Genomic DNA, 17083 nt, shown 5'->3' on the forward strand with positions numbered 1-17083 from the left:
TGCAAATTTGTTAAAAGGGGTCCTTTTTGAGTAAGATTGTGCAAAAAATCCGAATCGGATTATTTTTCCTAGCGGATGCGCAGTGGCTTTCTGGACTATATACCTAATGGACCGTGATAGTCGTGACGTCAAAACGCCAAAAAAAGTTTTCCAAACACGTTATGTCTAGGTACACGCTAAAATGTACGCAAATAAGAAAGTTAAACTTCATCAAGCTAGTGACTATTTAGCGTGGGCAGTGACTGTATATTTTAATACACGCTATTTTGATATGTTTAGTGTTTGTTTGATAGAAAAATATTTGTTATGACGTTTAATTCTACCTAACTTTTTTATTTACGTACACGTTAGCGTATACCCAGACAAAACGTGTTTGGAAAATTTTTGACGTTTTGACGTCACACTATCACGGTCCATTGTGATCGCACATTTGAGACGTGTTTATTTGGTTTGAGTTTTAACCCTTAAATAAAGCAAATTATTAAACACACTTACCATCACAAACATTGCGTTATTTATTGTGCCCAACGGTAAAGCTTTTAAATAAAGAGGCTTTTGACATCTTAACAGGATAAAGCAAATATCTTTTTGTACCGAAGGTGTAGCTAGGTACCAGTCAGAATTACATATGTTTTCTCGAAGTTCGTATGTCTAAAGATAAAAAAAGTCAAATAAGGGCACGCCCAAGACGCACGCTGGTTTCGCAGTCAGACAGTCAGCGCCGTGTCGGTGTGCGAACTATAATTGGAAGCTGGTTTTCGGAGTCAGTGCCGAGTCTATGTGCGCATAATCCTAATATCAGCGTGCAGGTGCACTTTAGACTGGCCCGTTTAAACACGAAGGATTATTTGCGCACAGACTCGGCGCTTACTCCTAAAAACAACGTCCACCTTGGATGCACCCTGACTCGGCACCCTAGACTAGCGCGAAGCTTTATACTATGTGTTCTGTATTTTTTATATTAAATACCTGATATTTAACTGAAAATAGCTTATTATGTCCAGTTTTCATAATTTTCCTATTAACAATTTTTGATAATAATAATACTAATAATAATAATAAACCGATCAAAATAGCACCCAAGGTCCAGCCAAATACCGCCCAATTACTTGTCTCCCAAAAATATCATAGCGCCTCAATAGAAAGGATACGCTAAGGGTTCCATGGGTTGCAGAGAACAACTTATCATCGACTCAGTCATTTCTAATCAGGCATATTCCAAAAAGAGGAACCTATTTACTGTCTTCATTAATTACAAGAAGGCCTTTGATTCAGTGCCGCATTAATGGCTTATAGATATATTAAGAATATAAGTCGATGATAATATAGTGACCTTTTTAAGGCATATAATGATAGAGTGGAAGACTAGAATTCACCTTCAAATACCTGGTAAAAATATCGTCGAGACTAAAAATATCGCAATTAGCTGGGGCCTGTTCCAAGGAGATTCGTTAAGTCCACTGTGATTCTGTCTAGCTATGAACCCACTATCTCAGCTATTGAACTCCATTGACGCAGGTTTTAGTATCAAAGATAACAGCAATGTGGTGGCGAAGCTTAATCATCAGTTGTATATGGATGATTTGAAATTAATGGCTTCCACTCGAAACCAACTAGATGAGTTGCTAACAACTGTAGAATCCTTTTCAAATGACATTGGTATGCACTTCGGTCTAGACAAGTGCCGTGTTTTAAATATAGTCAGAGGAAAAGTACAGCCCGGAAGATTCCCGGAACATCGAGGCCATGGGTGAAAACGGTATGTATAAATATCTTGGAGTAAAGCAAGCGCGGAAAATTGATCATAAGCAAATGAAAACTGAGATAACTGCGGAATTTATACGAAGGGTAAAACAGCTGCTTCGTTCACACCTTAACAGTAGAAATTTGTTTAAGGCACTAAACACCTACGCATGTTCCGCGCTTAGCTATTCGTTTGGCATTGTTAAGTGGACAAAAACCGACATAGAGAATCTTCAGCAAAAAGTAATAACATACCTCACAAATGCACAAAAACACCATCCTAAAAGTGCAGTAGAAAGAACGATATTACCACGGAATCTAGGAGGAACAGGACTTATGGATATAGGTGAGCAATTAGATAAACAAATTGATAATTTAAGAACTTATTTTCAGATACAAGCTGAGACATCTAATCTACATCGCGCTATTTGCGCAGTAGATGACACAACACCGATCAAACTGAGGGAACCAGAAATGAGCATAAACCACCTCACTAAAGACGAAAAAATGCGCAACTAGATGGGTAAACCTCTTCACTGGCGACATCCCAATGAGGTCGGCCAAGACTATGTCGACAATATAGCGTCGAACTATTGGTTGGCATCAGGAAAGATGATCCCTAAAACGGAGGGTTCATTACGGGCCATTCAGAAGCAGGTTTTACCAACTAGAAATTACCTGAAATATATCGTCAAAGACCCTCAGGTTCAAAACGACAGATGACGTTATGAATGTCAAGCCCAAGAAACCATTTAACATCTTACAGGGAGCTGCCAGGCATTTGCTGCAACTGAATACAAGGAACGGCATGACGCAGTGGGAAAAATACTTCATCAAGAGATAGCTATCAAGCTGGAACTTCTCCAAACGGACCATCTCCCATACAGTCAAACCCGCTTATTAGAATACCTCTTAAAGGAATATCCCGGTTTAAGGAATAGAAATTTGAGGTCCCGAAACGTTTCTACTGGCGACAAATGATCGGTTATTAGAATATCCCGGTTATAGGAATACTTTTGATTGGTACGAAGGCTATTCCAATAAGCGGGTTCGACTGTATTATCAATACGTCCGCGTCCCTGAGAATATGCTTGAGAATGGCAACTACAAGCTATACTGGGAACGCACTGTGCTCATAGAGCAAACAGTGGCACATAATAGACCATCTCGTACTAGTGAATAAATTAGCAAGACAAACAACACTAATTGATGTGGCGATACCTAACAACAATAATCTACGTAGTAAAGGACCCCGCACAAACCTTATGGAAAATAGGTCCCAGTGGATTTCGTTCATACTTTGGGAAAATACTCTTTGAAGCATCCTGATAAAAAGTTCTCATGGGCACAACTCAATCGTGTGAAGGATTTTCAAGATATAGAGGTCAAAACTCGGAAAATTATAAGATTTACGGGGTATTCCAAGCCCGTGAGTTACTGGTTATTTGGCAACATGTAGAAGTTTGGATCAAGGAAACGTACTAGTAGTCTAGGATTTTTTCCTCCGATGGCGACCTTTACTTTGACCTTGACCTCCAACGGACGTCATCTTCTAGAGTTTCGAGGGTTTTAGGCATTAAATTGATATAAACAGATTACTCATGGGTTTTTGGGATCGCAAAATACGAATATGCCATCAGAATTGCCCTCCGGATGACGTGGTGGCCAGGGCCACTGCAAGGGACATCATCTTCTAGAGTTTCGATGGTTTTCAGCATTTAATTGATGCAAATGAATTACTGGAGGGTTTCTTGAGGTCGCTAAGCACGAATATGCCACCAGAACCGACTCCCGGAGCACCTAGTTTCCAAGGTCAATGAAAGGGGCTCCTGGAGTTTCGAGGGTCTTTGGTACTACATTGGTGCAAACGGATTAATTATAGGATTTTGGGGTTGCTGAACACGAATACGTGATCACATTGTGCCGTAGGCACAATGTGATTCGTGGGTCGGATCTGATAGTGTATACATGTTCAGCAACCCCAAAAACCTAAGAGTAATTCATTTGATTCCTCCGAAACTCCAGAAGATAACCTGTCTTGGGCACCAGGTGCTCCTGTGTCTGTCCAAAAACCTATAATTTTTTTTTTATTTTTTTATTTGCTAAGTGCTACAATCAGGTCTTTGACCAATGAGTAACTTTTTATCTATCCTATCTTACTAACTACTTAATATCTAAGAGTCACCCTTTGATGTCTTCTTAGTTGTCTTTATTATTACTGGCGCACTTTTTGATTGCGCACTATCACACAAAGCGCTGCTTTTCACTTTATCACGCACTACACCAACACGTTGCTTGCACACTAGTCGCGCAATGCTCCGCTATTAGCTTTGTCGCACACTACACCAACTCGTGAGGTTTGGTCCTCTTCAGTCTTCTTTTCTGGTTTGAGTTGTCCAGGAGCTGGATGGCCTCAATATTTTCGTGGAGAAGAAGTCTTTTTTCATGACTTTCTGCGTGTTTTCGGATTTCTTTGTCGACGGGCTCCATTCGTAGATCCTTGTGGATATCGTCATTACGGATGTACCAGGGTGCGTTAACTATGCCCCTTAATACTTTGTTTTGAAAAGTTTGTATTATTTTCAAGTTCGTCTTTTTTGTACATCCCCACAGTTGGATACCATACGTCCATACTGGTTTTATAACTTGTTTGTAGATTAGCATCTTGTTATACGTTGACAACCCTGAGTATCTTCCCAGTAGCCAGTACAATTTTTTATATTTAATATTTAATTCTTCCTTCTTTTTCTTTACATGGGCTTTCCAGCGAAGCTTCGTGTCTAGGGTTAAGCCCAGATATTTGGCTGTGTTGGCATATGGAATGTCTTGTCCATTAATTTTTATTGGTGCCTACAGAATTTTTTTATTAGTGAAATCAACATGTACTGATTTGCTTCCATTCAATGTAATCTTCCACGTCTTAATCCATTTTTGGAATTTGCTTATCGCATTTTGTAGTTTATTGGCTGTTTCTACGTTATCTTTACCTACTGCTAATATGGCGGTGTCGTCGGCAAAGGTAGCTAAACAGTAGTTATCGAATTCTGGTAGATCACATGTATAAAGGAGATATAGGACCCGGCCCAATACGCTACCCTGGGGGACTCCGGCTTTTATTTCTTTAAGTTCAGAATAAGCATCATCTTTCTTGATTCTGAAATATCTATCAGTTAAGTACGATTTAATTATGTCTGTGTATGATTTTGGAAGAATAGTCTCTAATTTATGAAATAGTCCTTCATGCCAAACTCTGTCAAATACCTGGGCAACATCTAAGAATAAAGCTGAACAAACTTTTCTTTCCTCTAGTGCATTTTCTATAATATCGGTGACTCTGTGGAGTTGGTCTATAGTTGAGTGTTTTTGCCTAAAACCAAACTGGTGATTTGGAATTAATTTTTTGTTTACTATAATTGGTTGCAATCTTCTGAGGAGAAGTTTTTCAAATAATTTAGACATTGTGGGTAGCAGTGATATTGGTCTATAGGAAGAGGTTATAATGTGGTGGTTTGCCTGGTTTTGGTATCATAACTATTTCCGCCACTTTCCACAATGAAGGAATATATTTTAATCTGATCGCAGCATTAATTAAATAGGTCAACTTGACAATTGATTTTCTTGGGAGCTGTTTTAATATTTGTCCTGTTATTAAATCAAAGCCAGGAGCTTTTCTCGGTTTTAAATTATACTTGATTTCTTTTATTACTTCTTCTACAGTTACTGGCATTATGTTCTCTTCTTCTTGCAAATGGTTGCTCTGTAATGCTTCTTCTTCTTGTTGTTGTTGATGCGGTTGAAATATTTTTTCTAGATGTGTAGCAAAGCATTCTGCTTTTCGCTGCTTCTAGCCCAAGTGCCGTCTTCTTTTTTTATGGGTGGTATTTGCATCATTGGTCTTTTTAATCCATTGGTTGCCTTCCATAGTGAGTATTCTGTGGATCTTTCATTCGTTAGGTTGTTTAAGTATGTCCTAATGGATTCTTCTTTAAATTCTTTTATCTCTCTTTTTAGTTGTTGGGTGAGATTATTTACAATTGTTTTATCTTGAGGAGCTCTACTTTGGAACCATTTTCGTCTTGCTTTCCGTTTTTCGTATTCCAGCGTTCTAATTTCTGCCGGGTAGTTGCATCCTTTTAGGCGTCTTTTGATGTCTGGAGTACATTCCCAAGATATTCTTTGGGTGTCTTTATTGAATTGGTCAACTTCTTTTTCAATGTCTTTTACGGTTCTAAGAGAAACGTTTAAATTAATTGTTTCTTCTAGCATTTGTCTGAAGCTTATCCAGTCGGTGTACTTATTAGTTAGCGAAGGGTTATTTTCTTTATATATTATGTTTTCGCTTAGTGTTAATGTTATTGCTGTATGGTCAGAACATAACTTATTACATTCATCTATTTTTAGGTAGTTTTGCGATATATTTTTGGTTATGAAAAACCACTAGACGATCACGGCCATATAAATAATCCGTTTGCATTAATGTAGTACCAAAGACCCTCGAAACTCTAGGAGCCCCTTTCATTGACCTTGGAAATCAGGTGCTCCGAGAGTCGGTTCTGGTTGCATATTCGTGTATAGTGACCTCAAAAAACCCTTCAGTAACACATTTGTATCAATTAAATGCCGAAAACCATCGAAACTCTAGAAGCTGACGTCCCTTGCAGAGGCCCTGGCCACCACGTCATCCGGAGGGCAATTCTGATGGAATATTCGTGTTTAGCGATCCCAAAAACCCATGAGTAATCTGTTTATATCAATTGAATGCCGAAAACCCTCGAAACTCTAGAAGATGACGTCCGTTGAAGGTCAAGGTCAAAGTAAAGGTCGCCATTAAATAGCCAGGAAAAAATCATAAACTACTAGTACTTTTCCTTAATCCAAACTTCTACATGTTGCCAAATAACCAGTAACTCACGGAATTGGAATACCCCGTAAATCTTATAATTTTCCGAGTTTGGGCATTGAAAATTCTTCATACGATTGAGTTGTGCCCATGAGAACTTTTTATCAGGATGCTTCAAAGAGTATTTTCCCAAAGTATGAACGAAATCCACTGGGACCTATTTTCCATAAGGTTTGTGCGGAGTCCTTTACTGAAAAGATCGCTAAGTACAGAGATCTGGAAGTTAAAATACGAAGACAATGGGGAATGCAAAGTACCCAGACCATACCTATTATTATGTCTACTACAGGAGTCATCTCGAAAAACCTCATCGAAAGCCTAAAAAGGCTGGGTCTAAATGAATATCTTTACAAGACCATGCAGAAAGCTGTACTACTCGCAACGGCCAGATGTATACGAAAATTTTTGGGAGATACACCTGCATACCAAGTCACCTAGGGCTCGATAACACGGAAAGAGTCCCACCAGAGCTCAATTCTTTTGATACCGTAGGTATCTGGGATGAGTCAATTTTCCCCTTAGAGGAAGTGTGAGCTGTATTGCTAAATCTGGATAATAATAATACTTTATTTTCTTTTTGACAAATACAATTTGTATAGGATCAGTCACAGTTTAGAAAACAAAATTAGTAAATATAAATGTAAAACTAAAATTACGCTATACCTAAGATTACAAGATAAACACAAATAGAAAATATAAAATTACTAGCATGTACATACTTAAAATAATGTCAACTACTAAAATATTCATCAATAGAATAAAACGTATTCTGCAATAAAAAATATTTTAAAGTTAATTTAAATATTTTCATATTCTTACATTTTTTTATTGGCTCGGGTATCTTATTAAAATATATTCTTTGACCTATTATTGCAGGTGAGTAAAAATGCATATATGTCTTTAGAAAAAGGCATATGTAATTTTTGATTCTGCCTTGTATTTGTATTGTGAATTGGACTATTAGTTTTAAATTTCTCAATATTTGAATGAATAAAAACACAAACTTCAAAAATATATAAGCACGGCAGAGTTAAAAGTTTATATCTAGTAAAATAACTCTTACAGCTAGTTATTCGAGCAATACCAGCAATACAATGGACTATTCTCTTTTAAGATAGATATACTTCACTGAATTTACAGGACGTACCCCAAAATACTATGCCATACCGCAAACGAGACACCACCTGAGCATAGTACAGTATGATTAGCTGTTTTTCAGTTAATATATCTTTGAGGTTTCGAAGTAGGTAGCATGCTGAGTTTATTTGGGAAATAATATCATCACATTGCCTTTTCCCTTATAGACATTCATCAACATACAAATCCAAAAACTTTAGGCATTGATCTTTTTCAATTTTTTTAGAATATATTGATAGTTCGACATCTAACAGATGTTTCTGTCTATTGTGGAAATGAATAGCATGCGTTTTATCCGCATTAAGATGTAAGTAATTTGACGAAAACCAATAACTAAGACACACAAGAGTTCGTTACATTTATTTTCAAGTGATATAAATGTGATTTATCTGATATACGTATTGAAGTATCATCTGCATAAAGTGTAAACTGTACAGCAGAATTTATTGAGACAATATCATTTAAGTAAATAATAAATAATATTGGGCCAATTACAGAACCTTGCGGAACACCCATATGAATGTAAATGTAATCTGATTTGCAAATATTTACTGATTGTTGGGATACATCTCTTAAGGAGACATACTGACGACGTTCTGATAGGTAGGATTAAATCAATTTAATAATTTTTTCATTAAAATTATTTAAAATATTCAAAGATCGATAAACTATTTTATATTGGTAAAGAGCTTTTGCAAAAAAAGGACCAACTTTATATTGAGCGAACCTTATTACTATTGATGCTATAAACTTGTTAAAAATAATAATAAATAATAAATAATAAATTAACACTTTAAAAAAGTAAGAGTTTTCCCCAGAGTGTGGTTCATTTTTTTATTATTTCTCGTTAAAATATTTGATTCGGCATTTGACGAATACGAACCTATTTTTTGTTAGTTACAATTCTGTTTATTATGCTGGGTCTAGAGACCTCACAAGTAGGTACGCCGTTTTTTTTTCACTTTTTTATAAGCTATATTTTTGTTAAGAATATTTTTTTTGATAAAATTTTTACTTTTTGAATTATTTGCGAAAAACCGGCTAAAAATGTGGTTTTCTTGTTGTAAATGAACATATTCACTCGCAGTTCAAAAAGTATTGACTTAGTAAAAAAAGCTATAAAACAAAAGTTGCTCATAATTAGTCAGTATGGCGTTATTATATTATACCTATATAGTGCTATGATCTACTTTTTATTACTTTTATATCAATTAGTCTTTATTTGATTACTCCAATTAATTATTTAATCAATTATCCAATTGTCGCAAATCATACAAAAAATTAAGAAAAAATCTCAGGGTGCCTTTTTATAATACAAAAAAATATCTAAATTATCTTATGTTATACTTATCTTCTCTCGTGGTTTCAGTATCTCTTAGTTGGTTCTTATCAGAAGAAAAATAGGAAAGGGAAATAAATAGAAATATAAAATAAGCATACAGAAATATCTTTTATTATCAAAATCAATACTCTAAAAATCGATTAATTAAAACCTGTGGACATAGCTGTCCGATTGAAATTTTTACCACTTAAATTTATTCTAGTTTAAATAAAAATTTATCGGTTTGTTTCCGATGACTTTGATAAAACAAGCTAAACAAACAAATTTAGGTATTCGCAGAATTACTTATATTTCCTATTTAATTTTTGAAATATTGGAATCTTAATTCATATGCCTTTACTCAAAATTTTAGTTTCCGAACATAAAAATATCTTTCACGTCAATTGACTGACCTTTTGCTTCACTCACAATGATGTCTCCTTGACCCAAACAGCTCTCCTTTGTTGACTATGTTAGGCTACCCATCAAAGCCCTCTCCGTTCTCAAGCTTCAATCCAGCAGCATACCAGCACTAATTCTCCAAAAAAAAAACAACGAGCCAGGCCTCTTTTAACCAGTACTCGATTCAAACAACTCCAAAATTCTCTCCTCTCCTTCTCACAATAATACAGAATCAAAGAGGTATTTCTTCTCAATTTGATCTCTCTCTCGTTCCACCGTTTCACTTTTCAGCTCCACTCTCCACTATCAAACAACCACTGGTACTTGCTTTTTAACTATCCACGAAAACGTTGACTACTCTTCCGGGATGCCGATCACATAATAATCCCTCTTTCCAAAACTATCCGAAAATTTCACCTTCTCTCCTTCCCATTCCGAATTGCCAAACCAATCAGAGACATTTCTTCTTCCCCATTCTTTTTTCCATTCAAAAAAAACCCACTCACACTTTCAAAAATATTCCTACCATCATAATAATTACTTTCGGGAAATTCTACAAAATTTACTCGGGGTTAAACAAAAAGACATTAAAATTCCAAACTTTCTTTTACATTATTTTCTAAGGATATCATTACCTGTGGCTTTTGACCTCGTGCATAACAAAACACCGTTATAATCTCCAAATACCCTGAACAATTATTGTGTATTCATATCACTTTCTTTCCTAATGTGTTTTATTTTTCAGGGAAAAAACTTATTAACGATAACCCACTTTTTAAACACTACTTATAATAAATAGTTACAAATCAATATACAGGGTGTATCAAATTTATGTGCCCGCGTTATATTAAAATTAATAAAGTTTTCATTCTATCTTTGATTGATAAATTGATACAAAATAACATCCCCGCCTTGTTTTGAGATAAAATCGTTTTCAATAAGTGCAACGAAAAGAATGATTTTCTCTCGACAACACTTTTCTCTTATGTCAAAATATTTAGTCCCGCCTGAAAAACAATTGCTTCCTTTGTCCCAGTGTCTGTACTTATATGGGATTGGGTAAGTTTTCGATCGAAAATTTCCTACGTCTTTAACCTCAAAGGAATCTTCATACTTTTTGGCTACTTCGTTTTCTTCATTTATTAAATTTTTATACTCCCTCAATATTACACGCAGTCCCTTCTCCTTTTCTTTTTCACATATTAATTTTCTTCCTTTTTCCTCTGATTCTTTACACATGTTTATTGTGTATTCTGCCTCCTCCTTTTCGCATACTTCTTCTTCATATACTACAGTTTCAATTGTATCTCTTTCGTCTTCCTTTTCTATTCTGATCTCTTCTTCTTCTGGGCTCATCTCTTCTTTTGAGAAATCCCAAGCTTCATTTTCCTTTGTCAATCTCTTTTCTTCTTTTTCTTCTTCTGGGCTCATCTCTTCTTTTGAGTAATCCCAAGCTTCATTTTCCTTTGTCAATCTCTTTTCTTCTTTTTCTTCTTCTGGGCTCATCTCTTCTTTCGAGGAATCCCAGGCTTCATCTTCTTTAATCGTCTTTGTTGCTTTCTCCTCTTTCTTTTCTGTCCTTGCTTCATTGCCAAATTCATTTCCACCGTTTGTTTTTTGTCTAAATTTTCCTTTTTCCGTTTCTCATGTTCCTTGTCCATTTCCATAATGTCCCGTTCTTCTTCTTTTTCCTCTGTGATTTTCATCGTGTTATTTTTGAAATCTATCACCACATGTTTTTCTTACAATTCATCCACTCCTACGATCATATCATGTATCATGTTCGGCATTATAACCTATTGTAGTGTATAAAATTTCTTCCCCAATCGAACCCTTATTCGTATTCCTTCATTTATTGTTGCCAAAGTCCGTTTATATTCGCCCACTAAATTTACCCTGGGAATTTTGTAAATTAAATTCGTTAAATCAACCTCTTCTATTAATTTCCTGTTAATCAATGTAATTTCCGAACCAGTATAAATCATAATTTTAATCGGTTTCTCATTTATAAACCATTTACAAATTTTAAATTTACTCCACTTCTTTTATCATTATTTCCTGCTAATTTAATAAATTCCTTCGGGTGACAAAAAATTCCTGTTTGTTTTTTCGTGTCTAGTGAGCGCCTTCGTGAAAAAACGCTTGCTGTTCTTCTTCGCTTCTTCTTTCGTCGCTTTGTCTCTCATCCTCATATTCACCTATTTGCGTATTGTTTACCGCTCTTCTATTTTCTCTTGGTCTGTCGGACCCGTATCGGTTTCCACGATTTTCCTGTTCATTCCTTCTATTATCATTTCTGTCTTCTTGATATGTGCGGGTGTTATTTCTATTCTGCTTTTCTCGATATCTGTCTTCGTTTCATTGCCGATTTCTTTGTTCATAGTTTCCTTTTCCGTTGTCTCTATTTTCGTTTTCCCTTCTCGGAATAAATTCTCTTCTTATATAATCTGTCCTAGAGTTTTGTCCTCTATCTCTATAGTCTTGATTTTCGCGTTGTCTATAATTTTCTTGCGATCTTCTTATTTGTCTTTCTCTTATTTTTGCTTTTCGTATTTGTAAGAATTGGCACATACTGTCGATATCTTTGTAGTTTTGTAAAGTTATGTGATCTTCTAAGGTATCTTCAAAATGTCTGGCTACCAGTTCTACTATCTGTTCGGACGAATAATTGTAGTGTAGGTGTTTTGCATTGTTGTATAATTGTAGCGCCTATGTTTGTTCTGAAATACCCATTCTATCATGGTACCTCCTATTTTGCAAATCCTTGTTTATTTCCATCTGTTGTATTTTTCCCCAGAAATAACTCAGGAACTTTTGTTCGAATTTATGCCAATTGTCCACTTCTTCTTCTTTGCTATCAAACCATAAACTCGCCTCATCTTTAAGATGGTTCCTTATCATTTCTTTGGCTGTTTCGAAGTTACCGATGTATTGTACTTTCTTTTTTAAATTATTTGTGAAAATTACTGGGTGTAATTTCTTTACATCCCCGCCAAATCTTATTTTCATATCCTCTGTACTATGGGTAATCGTTTCCCTTCTTTCTCCGAAATTCTGTTGCGTCTTGTTTTCGGTGACTTGTTTTTCTATTTCTGTGATTCTTTTATTTTCACTTCTTCTCTGTCTACTTGAATAGCATTTTCCAACTTATTTTCCAAATTTTCTAGTTCCTTTTTCTGGAAATTGTTTATCTCCTTCATTTTCATTTTGATTTCTTTATTCTCTATCTCTTGTTGTCCCATCTCGTTCTTGATCATTGTCAAACATCCTTTTACTTCCTTTTCATACTTTTCTATGCATTCCTCCATTTTCTTGTTGTTCTCTTCTATTGCTTGTTTCATTTTTTGTTGTGTTTCATCCATTTTTTGATCCAATTTTTGTTATGTTTCATCCATTTTTTTGTTGTGTATCCTTCATGGCTCGTTTTGTTTCTTCCTGATTTTTATGCATTTTCTTTGAAGTTTCCTCCTGATTTTTATCCATTTTTTGTGACTGAAGTTGCATCAGTTGTAATAATTTATCTATTCCTGATAATTCCTGTTTTTCTGATGCCATGATTGTTGTTTCGAAAATATCTTCTTGTTCTATTATGTTCTTCTTGTTTTTTGTTTTCTTTGCTTTTGCTTCTGGTGGTCGGCATGTACTTAAAATTTATCCCCGCCTGATACGAAATTCGAAAATACCCTGTATGCTGTAGATACGAAAATTTTTCTCTCCCCAAAAATAATTCATTTATCACACCAATTTTTAAATTTATCAAAATTCAAATCAATCAAAAATAAAATAAATATGTAAAATTGTACCTAATTAGATAAAATAACTCAAAGAAATATTTCATAAATTTTAAATACATCAACTTTTTCCGACGGGCAAATAAATTTTCCTTCACCTGTTTTTCCGTTTCCTATCCTTTCAAATTCACAACCAGAGATACTTTCATCCACACGTTGGCTCGCCATGTTGTTATGATCTACTTTTTATTACTTTTATATCAATTAGTCTTTTTTTGATTACTCCAATTAATTATTTAGTCAATTATCCAATTGACGCAAATCATACAAAAAATTAAGAAAAAATCTCAGGGTGCCTTTTTATAATACAAAAATATCTAAATTATCTTATGTTATACTTATCTTCTCTCGTGGTTTCAGTATCTCTTAGTTGGTTCTTATCAGAAAAAAATAGGAAAGGGAAATAAATAGAAATATAAAATAAGCATACAGAAATATCTTTTATTATCAAAATCAATACTCTAAAAATGATTAATTAAAACCTGTGGACATAGCTGTCCGAATAAAATTTTTACCACTTAAATTTATTCTAGTTCAAATAAAAATTTATCGGTTTCTTTCCGATGACTTTGATAAAACAAGCTAAACAAACATTAGGTATTCGCAAAATTACTTATACTTCCTATTTAATTTTTGAAATATTGGAATCTTAATTCATATGCTTTTACTCAAAATTTTAGTTTCCGAACATAAAAATATCTTTCACATTAATTGACTGACCTTTTGCTTCACTCACAATGATGTGTCCTCTTTAACCAAACACTCCCCTTTATTGACTATGTTAGGCTACCCATCAAAGCCCTTTCCGTTCTCAAGCTTCAATCCAGCAGCATACCAGCACTAATTCTCCAAAAAAAAAAACAACGAGCCAGGCCTCTTTTAACCAGTACTAGATTCAAACAACTCAAAATTTCTCTCCTCTCCTTCTCACAATAATACAGAATCAAAGAGGTATTTCTTCTCAATTTAATCTGTCTCTCGTTCCACTTTTCAGCTCCACTCTCCACTATCAAACAACCACTGGTACTTGCTTTTTAACTATCCACGAAAACGTTGATTACTCTTCTGGGATGCCGATCACATAATAATCCCTCTTTCCAAAACTCTCTGAAAATTTCACCTTCTCTCCTTCCCATTCCAGATTGCCAAACCAATCAGAGACATTTCTTCTTCCCCATTCTTTTTTTCATTAAAAAAAACCCACTCATACTTTCAAAAATATTCCTACCATCATAATAATTACTTTCGGGAAATTCTACAAAATTTACTAGGGGTTAAACAAAAAGAGATTAAAATTACAAACTTTCTTTTACATTATTTTCTAAGGATATCATTACCTGTGGCTTTTGACCTCGTGCATAACAAAACACCGTTATAATCTCCAAATACCCTGAACAATTATTGTCTATTCATATCACTTTCTTTCCTAATGTGTTTTATTTTTCAGGGAAAAAACTTATTAACGATAACCCACTTCTTAAAAACTACTTATAATAAATAGTTACAAATCAATATACAGGGTGTATCAAATTTATGTGCCCGCGTTATATTAAAATTAATAAAGTATTTATTCTATCTTTGATTGATAAATTGATACACAATAATATATTATGACCATGAAAATAGTATGGCGTTTAAACATACATACTTACAAAGTTCATTAGTTTCTCTCCTGAATGACAAAGTAGTAAAGTTGCTGCTGACCATCCACAAATAAAAAGAAAAGCTCCAAACGTTTTGTATCCCTAAAAAACGATATTGTATATATTAATATTATTGGTATGCAAAATCCGCAGACGGTGTGCTATTATTTTTATAAACCAATTAATGCTCCGAAATCGTGTTTTTTTTTAATTGTAGCTCTGTAACTCGGAAGATTTTAACTTAACAAAAAAAACACCCGAATAAAAATTCACCGCAATTCTGCATAAAGATATTTTTTTCCCAATTGGCTTAGACGAAAATTTTCCTCAGAAAATCCGAGTTTTCCCAACAATATCTTTTTTAACTAAAATTTTAGATAACTAATTATTTATCAATAAATAATTAAATAACTTGGAAACCTAACAGTTTTTTTGTCATATATTATAATTCCACAAGCCGGTGAGAGTTGAAGGAATAGTTTAGCAACAATTAAATTGTTAATTAACAAATTACGCTCGCAATAATATCCATAATGATTATGATGCATCAGATTTTGAATAAAAAAAAACATTATACCTATCTAATAGTTATTTATGAAACAGTTCGTGAAGTACGCGATGCTTTTTGCGCACGCACGCGATGTTTAGAGTTTAGAGCACGAGCGGCACGAGCTCTATACATCGCGCAAGTGCGCAAAAAGTACTGCACGCACAGTTTCATACAATATTTTATCTACGATAAACAAATAAAAAAAAACTGTAACTCTTCGTCACAGGAATACATTTCTTTTCCACAATTTTTAGAACTTTGACATTTAAAAATTCAAACATCTTTCAAACCACAAAACTGTCAAAACGTTTGTTGTAATTTTTTGCTCACATGTCATCACCATGACAACGCGAAAATTAAGGATATTTGATTATATGAAAGTTTGCCAAAAGACAGTGCGCAAAAATAAATCCCATTTAAAATACATTGTTACTTCACACACACTTTAAACTCTTCAAGTACTAATATCTATAATAACAGTTTTGACAAACTAAAAACGTATTCATAATATTTGAGGTAGAGTAGATAAATACTTTTAAAGAATTGTGCTTGGATTATTTAGGCGGCCTCATGAATGCTTTAGGTAGCGGGTTGGAACTCATTAAATTCTTGAAGATAGTCCTATCAGGGAAAATGAATCAATCCCTGCCGTCCGCAGATACCGGGGGTTTCCTGGCCCAGGAAACTAGTACTTGTTTAGAGTCCCTTGTCCAGGGTTATGGATGAAGTCCACAACGGCAGCTACGGCAGAGAAACGGAGCTTCGGTACGGTGAAGATGGCGGAAGTGGCAACCCTCGATTTTAGGGGTAATATAGAATCAAATTAGTCACCGAATGATTTCCGGAATAAGAAATCCCCCATTTACTGGCCAACGGCTTTGGGCAGATGAGTTAGAAAGTGGTAGGGCACTCTTTTGTCCTGAGGTTGAGAAATCGGCCCGGAAGGCGGAAGAACCAAGTAATGGTCAACGGCATAGGGATGTAGAAGGCAAGGGGAAACCACTACATTAAAGATCCCTATGGATATCCCTAGTACAATCATCATGGTGGTAGAAACCAACAACAGTGATACTGATTATGGCCCTCGTAAGCCAAGATCCAGCAGGGGAGGAAAAGACAAGGCCTCTCAGGTCGTTAATCAGCGAATTCCCTGTTACAAAAGCGAAGACTAGAGAATAAGCCTGTTCAATAGTAAAATTGGAACCTGGATTGTTCAGAGCATGTTTCAGCCTGGTAAGATTCACAATATCATTCAAGAGATGAACAGGTTGAATATTGATGTACTGGGTATCAGTGAAGGCAGGTGGCCTGGCTCAGGTGACCTGACTCAGGCTGCTTCTTAACAGCAGAAGCTACAATATATTATTCAGGCAGCGACGACGACAACCCACATAAACACGGCGTGGCAATAATTGTTAAAAAAATATCTAATAGAGCAGTGAAAGGGTTTGTCCCCATCTCAGAAATAGTAATGTTACTAATCTCACGCCACGTTGAACCTGATACAAGTATATACTCCTACGACGAATGCCAATGAAGAAGAACTAGAATAGTTTTATCAGCATATCGAAGAAGCACTGTAAAAAAAAACAAAAA

The 17083-nt window shown here is 35.0% G+C and overlaps 1 protein-coding gene across 1 annotated transcript in view; it reads right to left on the minus strand.

Annotated features, from left to right (window-relative positions):
* LOC126890307 (odorant receptor 47b-like) overlaps positions 1-17083 on the minus strand; it is a 43877-nt gene that overhangs the window by 8484 nt on the left and 18310 nt on the right. Inside the window, exons 2-3 of the mRNA XM_050659166.1 lie at positions 14947-15039; positions 492-651 (exon numbers count right to left, since the gene is read on the minus strand). Of these exons, the coding sequence (XP_050515123.1) occupies positions 492-651; positions 14947-15039 (253 nt within the window). The remainder of the gene's footprint in view (positions 1-491; positions 652-14946; positions 15040-17083) is intronic.

The sequence above is a fragment of the Diabrotica virgifera genome, chromosome 8, assembly GCF_917563875.1.
Source record: "Diabrotica virgifera virgifera chromosome 8, PGI_DIABVI_V3a".
NCBI lineage: Eukaryota > Metazoa > Arthropoda > Insecta > Coleoptera > Chrysomelidae > Diabrotica > Diabrotica virgifera.